General features: G+C 38.7%; 1 protein-coding gene across 1 annotated transcript in view; it reads right to left on the reverse strand.

Annotated features, from left to right (window-relative positions):
* The window catches only part of LOC126262688 (chitin synthase chs-2-like), a 254809-nt gene that overhangs the window by 23078 nt on the left and 219165 nt on the right, over positions 1-12566 (reverse strand). The window contains exon 21 of the mRNA XM_049959463.1: positions 9963-10130. Coding sequence (XP_049815420.1) covers positions 9963-10130 — 168 coding nt within the window. The remainder of the gene's footprint in view (positions 1-9962; positions 10131-12566) is intronic.

A 12566-nucleotide genomic window follows, 5' to 3' on the forward strand; every position in this document is an offset into this window, starting at 1 on the left:
TGTGGCCAGTGACTTGAAAACATCGTTTCAGAGATGTGGGCCAAACAGAGACAGCTTGTCAGAGCAGCAATGATGTTCATGTCTTCAGTGGTGCTGGGAGCTGCCTGAATTTGTCTCTTGTGTCAGCACCATTTTAAGAAGAAGCACTAAGAGTGCCTGTAAGTTTGGCTATGACTGGCTGATGAAGACTTGTGGCCTGCTGGGAGACGGGCAGTGACTGTCAAATTAAAACCAATGTGCAGTGGTCACTTGAGCAAGTGGGCCAGTGTAAGCTGCGAGTAGTTGTATCTCAAGATTATCTATATTTTGTTTATGTGTGGCAGCCATTGCCATCACCTCATTCCTTGACAGTTACAGTAATTGCATCTGAACCTGGAACAATATTTGTAATGGGATTAAAAATTTGGTCTGTTTCATTCTCACTCAAGTTATGCTACCAATACCGGATGCAACTGGTGCCTTGAATTAACTGGTTGTGACTGAAGCCAGAGTTTGATCAGTAGTTGTGTTTCAAAAAGTTGGTACTTTCCTTGGTAACTTAATTTTTATGTCAACAATTTTGGGCAGGACATTTAGTGCCAGTTTGAGGTTGATTGAAGCTGGTGGTTGACCAGCATTGTGCTTTGAATTAAATCTGCTAATGTTCAGTTTTCAAATAACTGAAATTTTACGTCATAAATTTGAGGAGGCACCTTCAATACCAGTTTGATGTTAATTGAAGCAGAAGCTTGCCAAGCATTGTTCTGAATTTAACCTTCTAATGTTCCTGCTTTTTAAGTAAATTAAATTTTGTGTAAGAAGTTTTGGGTGGGCAGCTCCATTGCCGGTTTGAAGTTAAGTAGGAGCTTGACCAGCATTGTGTTTTGAATTAAATCTGCTAATATTAAATAATCAAAAATTTTCATAAGAAATTCAGGTGGGCACCTTCAGTAGTGGTCTGGTGTTAACTGAAGCTGGAGCTTGACCAGCATTGTGCTTGAATTATATCTGCTAACGTTCTCTGAGCTCTTTGTAAGAATTTTGGGTGGACACCTTCAGCGACATTTCATGTTAAGTGAGGCAGGAGCTTGACCAATAACTGTTTTAGGCTGACTTGTATTTGTGCCTTGAAATGTTCTTATTAATAGTGTTGCTACTACTTGAGAAAAAAGGGTGGATATACGAGGTGTGATTGGAATGTTTTAACAATGGGCTTGTAATTGTACAACAGCGGTACTTACATGCTACTATGATGCATCCCCTTCAAAATAGTATCCCCTTCTGACTGGACACACCAACTCCAATGGTGTTTCCACTTTTGGAAACATTCCTGGAAATTTTTTTCCTAAAGTGTGTAAGGACGCTCTCCAGATTTGCCTGGATATCTTCAGTCAAGTCAAATTGCTTCCCTTTCAGTGAAAAGTTGTTTAGGAAACAGGTAGAAGTCTGCAGGGGCCAAATCAGGGGAATATGGCTGTTGTGGAAGAACAGAAATTTTGAATTTGCTCAAAAATTCAGCGATGGAGAAGGCACGATGAGCCGGAGCATTGTCATGGTGCAGCACCCAACTCCTGTCTTTCCACAATGCAGGCGTTCTGTTCCACACCTTTCCGCGCAAATGCTCAAGGTACATTTGCAGTATTCCTGGTTAATTGTCTATCCTCCAGGGGTAAATTCATGATGCACAATACTAGTAGAATCGAAAAAAGTCACCAACATTGTCTTCACCTTCGACCAACTTCGCAGTGCTTTTTTTGGTCGTGGTGAACTGCAACTTGGTTTCAGGATCTTATCCATATACCCACAATTTGTCACCTGTAATTACCCTATTTAACAAATCTGGGTCATTTTAGTATAATCAGTTCTTGGCACACTTCAAGTCGGTATTATCTCTGGTCACTTGACAACACATTTGAAATGAATTTTGTGGAGACTCAACACACGTTCAGTTCTTCAGTTAAAATTGACTGAACTACATAGAAACTTAAATTATGTTCATCAGCCATCTCCCTAATTGTAAGTCTACGATCAGAGCGCTTTAAGTCACAAACTTTCACAACATTTTCATTTATTTTTGAAGTGGAAGGACAGCTGGACCGTGGTCCATCTTCAAATGATTCACCGCCATTTTTAAATCTGTTGAACCAGACAAAAACATTTGACTGGCTCGTACAATTATCTCCAAAAACTGTTTTTAATAGTTTGTAAGTCTCAGAAGCTCATTTCCTGGTTTTAAAACTAAATTTCACACAAACTCGTTCTCCATTTTTACATTCATTTTCACGCAGACAGAATCCAGCAACAAGCCCTAACAGACCCACACTTAACCAGCTGCCACAATGAACTGAATAAAGGAAATACGGTTTCCTGTCAGAGAGCATTCAAGGACAAGGCAATAACTCACTCTCCGCCCTCTGTGTACCTGCCTGCCAAATCAGTAAGCAGTAGCAGATCCATTCTTAAAACTTTCCAATCACACCTCGTATTGTGCGTATTTGTGAGTGGGACTGGACCTCACCTCTGGGAGGGGATTTTTTTTTTCTTTCAGTAGGCTTTTGGAAAATAAAGAGATGTTTTTGAAAATGTGTGCACATCTCTCAACCCAGCACCACTGCTCCCGAAGGACCAGTTCCACTACAGTCAGCAAACATAAAATTCCAAATAAGGTTATTATTCAAATAAAGGCAATTATTCAGGTGAGTATGAGGGTAAATGTGCAAATCCAAATTAGTGTCTAAAAGAAGTTTTTCTCCATTTTTCTGATCACTAACATAAAGATACTGAGATACTGTATAGTAATCAGATGGGGCTACATCTGACTGCCACTGCTAATTGGGCAAGCACATGGTGAGATGCACTTGTGTGCCTGGTCTCCAAACTTTCAATGATACCAGCATACCACAGGAGATTGCTCTGCACCACTGAGCACAGATACCAGCATACCACAGGAGATTGCTCTGCACCACTGAGCACAGATACCAGCATACCACAGGAGATTGCTCTGCACCACTGAGCACAGATACCAGCATACCACAGGAGATTGCTCTGCACCACTGAGCACAGATACCAGCATACCACAGGAGATTGCTCTGCACCACTGAGCACAGATACCAGCATACCACAGGAGATTGCTCTGCACCACTGAGCACAGATACCAGCATACCACAGGAGATTGCTCTGCACCACTGAGCACAGATACCAGCATACCACAGGAGATTGCTCTGCACCACTGAGCACAGATACCAGCATACCATAGGAGATTGCTCTGCACCACTGAGCACAGATACCAGCATACCACAGGAGATTGCTCTGCACCACTGAGCACAGATGAGTTTGTCACGAGATAATTACACAGACTTCTAAGATAACGTCATCTGTCATTCTCGGAGTTGCGATGAGACAGCAGTTCACTTGTCTGTCTAGCCAGAGCACTGACCCTGCCTGACAGGCAGTCATAACTTGCAGCCATCACTACTGATGATGAAGCACTGTTGCATGGCACCACTACAACATTGATTGATGGCAACATTATAGCATCTTGAATTCTGCCAGCCAGATCTGCAACAGTATCTAATGAAATTTCTACCTGAGATGCAACTATAGTTTAAAACTGGGCCAGAAGACAGCTACTACAAAGCGTACATAACGAGATGTCATTTACAGTTCCTGCATCAACTTAACTGCATAGGTGTCTCAGGTATTATGAATTTCGTGTCTCCTCTGCTTCCCTGTGTTAGAACTTGATGCACATGCCTTCTTGTGATGAACTGATTCTGTCTTGAGGGTGTCATAAGACTCTAGTGCAGGAGGAGCTGTAATTATGTCTACAGCCATGTAATGGTGGTCAAGCTGGCTGAACACTAGAGCAAATTTGGTTTTATCAGTAGTTATTCCTGCATAATGGAAACTTGCTTCTAGCTGTGCAAACCAGACTGCTGGATTGTGAGGCAAGAATGATGGCAACCTTACGGCAAGTCGTTATACTGACAGACCTTCTGCGCCCACTGAGGTGTGAATGTTCATAGCCTGAGGAAAATTCTTTTGTCACTCCTGAGAGTTTTTACTCATTCTTCTGGTCTCTGCAAGCTGATTACATCAGGGTCATCAATGTCACACAGCAAAGCCAATAACCATCTGAACAAATTATGTTTGCATGTTTGAGTAAATCAGATATACAGTACATCTACATCTACATGGTTACTCTGCAATTCTCACTTAAGTGCCTGGCAGAGGGTTCATCAAACCGTTCATACTACTTCTCTACCACTCCCTCTCGCATGGTGCATGGGAAAAAGGAACACCTAAATCTTTTTGTACGGGCGCTGATTTGTCTTATTTTATTATGATGATCATTTCTCCCTACGTAGGTGGGTGTCAACAAAATATTTTCGCATTCGGAAGAGAAAGGTGGTGATTGATATTTCATAAATAGATCTCGTCACAAAGAAAACCACCTTTTTTCAGTGACTGCCACCCCAACTCGCATATCATATCAGTGACACTCTCACCCCTATTGCGTGATAACACAAAATGAGCTGCCCTTCTTTGCACTTTTTCGATGTCCTCTATCAATCCTACATGGTAAGGATCCCACACTGCACAGCAATGTTCCATCAGAGGATGGACAGGTGTAATGTAGGCTGCCTCTTTAGTGGGTTTGTCGCATCTTCTAAGTGTTCTGCCAACAAAGCGCTATCTTTATTTCGCCTTCCCCACAATATTATCTATGTGGTTTTTCCAATTTAAGTTGCTCATAATTGTAATTCCTAGGTATTTAGTCAAATTGACAGCTGTTAGATTTCTGCGATTTATTGTATACCCAAAATTTATTGAATTTCTTTTAGTACCCATGTGGATGACCTCACACTTTTCTTTGTTTCGTGCCAGTTGCCACATTTTGCACCATACAGAAATACTCTCTACATCATTTTGTAATTGGAATTGATTGTCTGATGATTTTACTAGATGGTAAATTACAGTGTCATCTGCAAACAATCTAAGGGGGTTGCTCAGATTATCACCTAGATCATTTATGTAAATCAGGAACAGCAGAGGGCCTATGACACTATGCGGAACGCCAGATATCACTTCTGTTCTACTTGATGATTTACCATCTATCACTACGAACTGTCACTTCTCTGAGAGGAAATCACAAATGCAGTCACACAACTGAGATGATACTCCATATGCAAGCAATTTGATTAATAGTCACTTGTGAGCAACGGTATCAAAAGCCTTCTGGAAATCTGAGAATGTGGAATCGATCTGAGATCCCTTGTCAACAGCACTCATTACTTCATGGGAATAAAGAGCTAGCTGTGTTGCACAAGAGTATACAAAATATAAATACTCATGTACCACGAACATTAAACATTTATTAACAAATACTGAACACAGAAGGAGATATACCATAAGAACTTGAGACTAGTTAAGCACTAAAATAGTGCTGGTCAAGATTGGTCTCTTTGCATAAGGAAGTTCTCACACTCAACTTTCATGGAAAGTCGCAAGGACAAAGACCACAAATCAACTGCCGATGCCAAACAAGTGCCGCTCTGACACTGCTGCGCTAACTCTTTGACAGTTGTAAAATGTGAACATAATAGTCCACAATCTTGACTGCAAATTTTTACATTGTTGTTGTTGTGGTCTTCAGCCATGGTTGGTAGGACACATTCTGAGACAACAATCAATAAACAATTTTTACATTAAAGTGCAAAAATGCAAGCATGGAGTCTCTCAAGTATGAGTTCTGGGACATTTCCCACTTCTGCTCCATGTAAATGACCATGGCAATATACAGTCACTAATGACGCACAGGATTATTTTGGGAGGAAAAGGAGGGGGGGGGGGAGCACTGGGAGTCCACATTTCACACAAAACATTTAGAATGTTGAAAAAGATTATCAGAGTGATAATATGAAGAATCCTATAAACCATTATTTAAAAATCTAAAAATGCTTCCTCTGTCTTGTTTATGTGCATATGATTTAGTAGTCTTTACAAAAGGAAGCATCCTTAGAAGAAAGTTCTTCAAACACAACTATGACATTCATTCACATGAAACTAGATGGAAGTTTACCTTAGATGTGAATGTAGAAAGTGAAGAAAGGTATATCTTACTGGATCTATATTATACAGCTATGTGGATTCTGCTTAGCACGCCTAGCCTAATGACATCAAATATATTCATAACTTGAAATGGCTTACTTGACCTCTACTTCACTCTGTTTCCAAATTTTTGGAGCATCATATTAAGTGAATCTAATTTACCAAATACTGTCCAATATATCTTTTACAGTAATAGAGTTGAACTTGTAATCTCTCTCATTAACTACCACTGCATAAGTATAAATTAATAATATTAATTATAACATCATTAATCATGACATCACAAGCACAGTACAATGGAATCTCAGTAGTTTGATTGTAAGGGCAGAAGATTGGCTTCATAAAGTTATGTTTGATCAGCACTTGCTGATCTGTCTAAATTTAATTTGCAGTTGGCTTGTTGGCACTTTGGGCACATTGTACACTGCTGCAGAGAGAAAGGGCAAGTTTTCAATTACTACTATGCCTCCACAAGCCAAGCATCATGACGGTTCTATTCATGCCAGTCAACAGCAGATGATTATAATTGACCTCTGGGACCAAGCCCATCACTGTACCTTGGTCATTCCCATTGCAGCAGTAAAGAGGGATCAGTGATTGCCTTGCCACCAAATTCTGGAAAACTAAGCATGGCGACTATCTATGAGGTGAGGGTAGTGCAGATGAAAATTTTCCACAAAAACAATTTCTAAAATGTCAGGAAATCATTACCAACCAACCTGTCCAGGGATAGTCAATTCCAGGGATTTTTTTCCCTGTAATGTCGAATGCTTATCATTGCCTGCTAAAGAAGGCTATGTTGTGCGATACAAAAGAAATTTTCCTGGATATCACAAATGGGAAGTATATCCAGCCAACAGGAATATTGGCATCTGTATCTGACTAAGGGAGGTCTTTTCTAATTTTATTTTCTGTTTCCCAGTACATTTATTGCCTCCTTCACTTGCCTGTAATAAGGCACCAATTTTTAAATTTTCAAAATTAACTTAGTATGTGTATACATGATTTTCTGTAATCCCATGTGTCATAATGGGGGGGGGGGGGGGGTCATCTTGCATTCAGAGTTGCCTCAGATTTGGAGATATTTGGTAAACTGAAATGTAGCTCAAAACTGAGAAAAGCTGCTTGTACGGATTTGTGATTACGTACTGAAATACACTGACAGTAAGACGAGCACAAATTAGTGATTGTGTTTTAAACAGTACAAGAGCTAAATCACTTCAGCAGAAGTATATACTTATCCCTACTAACTGAAATTTTTCATTTTAAAATTATGGGAAAAAATTGTTGGTAAGTACTGATCATCAGTTGGTGAAATTCTTAGTACCAGTAGATATATTAAAGTACAAGCTGTTACCTGTGATCGCACTTATCTATAGTGTTGTTATGAAGAATGATGGTGATTAAGTAAGCTACTGTATGCACAATAATATCAGCTGCCCTGATGTGTCTGCCCCTTTGGATCAGCATAGATCGTGATGTGCTTGCTGCTCTCCCCCCTCCTGAGCTGTCCCAATGCACAACAACTGATATAATTTTGCACGTACATTCAGCAGTGTATATAAACACTGTCTGAAATATATATCATGAATACAGTTAATAGTAAAGAAGTAACAAATTAAAACATTAGGCGTTTATACCACATGAATAGCAAAGATGTAGTCAGTGATAAACTATCTTCTCTCCTTTCATCATTTTGTGGGGAATATAAATGAGAAAAATCTCTGTAAAGGTCTGAAATAATGTGTAAAGTTTGTTGCAAGTCATTAAGTGCTTTCATTCTCAAATGCTGGATAGAGCACATCATAGCTCTACATTACATAATGTATACATTATGCAGCAAATAATGTAGAAGTACGGATTAAACACATTTAAGATTGTAAATGCATCATATTTATTACTTTGAATCATATCACTTAGCACATATTAACCAAGAAAATAATTTTCACAAATATGGTAAAGTTCAAAACTCAGAGGGTAAATAGCTATTCCAAAGAGTAAATATTTTCCCTAATTTGCATAATGTTCTTCAGACCGGTAAGAACCTTGTACTATACACTTTCTAAAGTAGCCTATATTCTTCCCAAGGGTTAAGCTGTCTCCTTACCTAATTTCATCGATATCAGTTCAGCTGGTTAGTAATAACAAATTTACATGTCATGTGTGATGTGACAGTTTTTCATGCGTCTTAGGTTTATGATGGCATACATCCTTATCTCTGTGTCACGCAATGATATAATTTTGCAAATACATTCAGTAGCATGCATGAACACAGTCTGAAAAATGTGCCATGAATGCAGTTAGCAGAAAAGCAGTGATAAATTAAAATAGCGTGCCTGATACAAAAATAATCCACGAAAATGTAGTAAGCGATAATTTTTTTTTCCTTCCTGGGGGGTGGGGGCTCAGTGAGAAAAAGTTTTGTAAAGGTTTGAAATTATGTATGAAGTTTGCTGCAAATCACTAAGCACTTTGTTCCCAAATACTGTATGAATAAAATTTGGGTATTTGTGTGTCATGGGCTACACTTCTTTTTCACCATCACCCTTACCCCTTTGATAGGTAGGTGCTTTGTGCCACCACAGCGATTCTTCCCAGACAGTAAGTGATATGTCTACCAAGTTCAGTCAAAACTGATCCAGTGGTTCTGGAGATCTGTGGAACACATATGCGTACATATATTTTTATAATATATATACATATCTTTTCTACTGTGATCCAATTTTGATGAAATATAGCCTATATAAGACTCCTAACCACGCTGAAGTTACCAGTGAAAACCCCACAAAAATCCATCTAGTAATTTTGGAGATCAGCGTGTTCAGGCAGACAGACAATAAAGTTTTAGTAAAACTAAATCATAATATCTGTTCTTGTCATGACCCAATTTTGTTAAACTACAGCTTACACAGTCTCCCAAACTACCCTCAAGTTACCAGTGAAAACACCGTGAAATTTGTGTAGTAGTTTTGGAGATTAACTGAACAGACATAACAGTTTTACAGATTTATTGTTGTTATAGAAGATATAGATAAGAAACTGTCCTAGCTTTTGGAACTACTTTCCTTCTTTGGGGAAGAAAAAGGGATGGGTTGATTAAGGTTTAAAACGTCAGGTCAATGACACCTCACAATGAAAAGAACCTAGTTTTAAATTCCCACACAAGTGCTATTGTGTACAGTGACAGAGTTTTAAAATTGACATCACCAAAGCATTGAATTTCAGTGTCTGTAATTAAATAAATCTTATGATAGTAGTATAACAGTGGGACAATTACCAAACAACATTAGGCTAATCACAGAATATCATATTTTCAAACATTATGCTGTAATATGGAGTTAATAATCAAGCCGAAGTGGGTCTATTTAAAAGCTATTAGATTCTGTAAATAAAAACTACTTTCTTGGATCTGTCCATATATGTTCTTGGTATTAAACAATGGAAAATACAGGATGGACTGTAAAAATATTATGTAAAGGATAATTTCTACTCACCATTAGTGGAATTCTGAGTCATAGATAGGCACAACAAAAAGACTGTCACAAAATAAACTTTCGGCCAACAAGCCCTTTGTCAAAAATAGACCACCCACCCACCCACCCACCCACACACACACACACACACACACACACACACACACACGTATGTGACCACAGTTAGTGGGAATTGAAGCAACACATGTTACTGGTATAATTTATGCTCTTTGGAGCAAGGTGAAAAAAGATTTTTATTGAATTTACTGTTATAATTTCTATATGTAGCACTGAAAAAGCCTATTTTATTGGAAATTACTACTGGTGACTGAAGAATAAAAACAATTTCTTACAACTGTTCTATAATCCAACAGAGTTATTTAAACGTAGTATACATACCTTTCCGCAGGAAAATAAATTTACATTTGTTGATGCCAAAACATGAGACAGAGTTCCAAGTCGATGAAACATCATTCCAAAGAACTGAATTATTAGCACAGTTCCAAAGAAAAGTGCAAAAGCGAGACCAATTGGTTCTAGTTCCAGGTATTCCTTTGTGACTCTAGCCTTGAAAACAGATAACAAGTAAGTTAACTCAAGTGACTTAGAAGCAAATAAATCATTTCAATAGCATCTGAAATTACGATATCAGCACATGCATCTAACTTAGTAGTCATTTAGTTGCTACAACTATAAGGATAACTATAAAGTAACAGCAAAATCAGTTAAATGTATACAGTGTTATTTTTGTCATAAACTTTTTCTGAAGACATGGAAATACTAACTTTTTTAAATATAAATGAATATGATTACATTTTACACTGCAAAAAAAATTAATAACTTGTTTGGCAATTGATACAGTACTATTACTGAAATTTCAGAGAAAGATGTAGCAGAAACATAACACAGTATGATCTTCTGCAACAGAAAGGACAACTGCAACAGTCACAATGTGTTATAAAGACTTTTTTCTGATACTGTAAAGTAACTTCTAATGTGAATTTCTATAACAAAAACTCATCTGCAACAAAGTACAGTACAGTTAACATACAAGAGTTTTCCAATTCCAACTGGAATTGACATTCACAAAGATGAAAGGTTAACTGTTGTAGTTTTAGAACCTGGGGTGCAGAAAGCCCACTTGGCATTGTAGAGTATGACAGACTATTATGGAAAAAAAAAAAAAAAAAAAAAAAACAGAAAAAAACATTTTGCATGTTGGGAAGAATTGAAGTGTATGCTCTCCTCTTCCCTCCCACAGAGTGTCTTTTTCCTTTTCTTTTTCTTTTTCCCTGGTCCCAAAAAACTGGACATATTAATGGAGTATTTACATCAACAACTAGAATGTCCCTTATTTTGTCTTTCAACATGACATTGTCCTCTAAATTTGCATCAGAACTTTCATGAACATCTCAATGCCAGGCTTCCATGACACTGGATCAGTCACTCTTAAAATGTTAATTTGTCAATGTTGCTCTGGCTTCCCTGATAGCATGACTTAACACCCAGTAATTTATTTTTGTGTGGATGTGCCTGAATAGTATTTACATTTCCAACTTGTCTTATTTGAAGAACTACATCTCCTATGAAGTAGAGAAAACGTTTTTCTGGTCTTAAGTTCAACAACTAGATTCAGCTCATCACAGTAGTCTATATTGTACACATATCTCCAAAACTATTGCAACATACACCTACTTGAGCCAGTTTACTGCAGTCAAGCCTTGGCCTCCCTCTATGATTTTAACCCACACACTTCTCTCTCTTTCCGAGCACACTATTCCTTGATGTTTCAGCATGCATCATATCAACTGATCACATTTTCAAGTCAAGCTCTGCCTTAAATTTCTGTTTCCCTGATGTGATTCAAGACTCCATTCCACTCAGCTGATCTTCCATGTCTTTTGTCATCTCCAGCAAAATTACGTTATCGGCAAACCTTCACATTTTCATTTCTTCCCCCTGAATTTTAATACATTTCTCAAATTTCTCCTTGGTTCCCTTCACTGCTTGCTCAAAGACAGATTTAATACCAAGTGGGGGGTGGGGGGATTACTCTAGAACTCTGTGTCACTTTCTTCACAAGTACAACCTCCTTTTCATGTCTTTCAACTCTTAAAACTGCAGTTAATTATCTGACTCCTCTGCCTAAAAGCTGTGCTACAGTGATCCCATAGCAGAAGTCACCGAATCCCCACTGAAATCCTTAACCCTCTCCCAGATCTTTCCCTTAATCCATGTCCGTCCTCAATCCAAAACCCCTGCACACCTGCCTTCCACATACATCCCAACAATCCTGGATGACTCGTTGTAGCTGGTTACTGTGCTCCCATTGTGTCGGTCAATACCTCCAACCAATTACCCGTAGCCTAGCCTCTCGTAATAAAGATAGGAACCATTTCCTTCTCTGACCCATTTACCACCTGGATACCTACCCGGCACTGCTTATGCCATCTCCCTGTATGTCAAAATCCCTCATGCCCCTGGCCTTGCTGCTGTTAAGTACTACCTCTCCCAATATGCTTTCCACTAAAACTCACTACCTCCTTAAACATCTAACTAATTATATCCCCACACATAACTACTATTTCTTTGGGGGAAACAAATATGTGGCACAACTATATATGCCTCAAAGACACCTTCCTATGACAATCTGTTCATATGTCATCTAGATGAAACCTTCCTAGTCTCTCAAAAACCCCACATCCCTTGTCTGGTTCAGGTTCATTGACAATATCTTCATGATCTAGACCAAGGGTCATGACATATTATCCTCATTCCTCCATAACCTTAACTTCTCCTCTTCCATTTGCTTCACCTCCCCTTCCTCGGCCCAACATTCCACTTTTTGGGACATTGACTTCTGCCCCCCTGATGGCTCCCCCCATATCAAACCTACTAATCATCAACAGTACCTGCATTCTGATGGCTGTCATCCCCTCCACATCCTGGCCTTACGTGGACAGCATATCTGCAATGATGAGACTACTCTTGCCCTAACCCTTC

The sequence above is a fragment of the Schistocerca nitens genome, chromosome 6 (assembly GCF_023898315.1).
Source record: "Schistocerca nitens isolate TAMUIC-IGC-003100 chromosome 6, iqSchNite1.1, whole genome shotgun sequence".
Lineage (NCBI taxonomy): Eukaryota > Metazoa > Arthropoda > Insecta > Orthoptera > Acrididae > Schistocerca > Schistocerca nitens.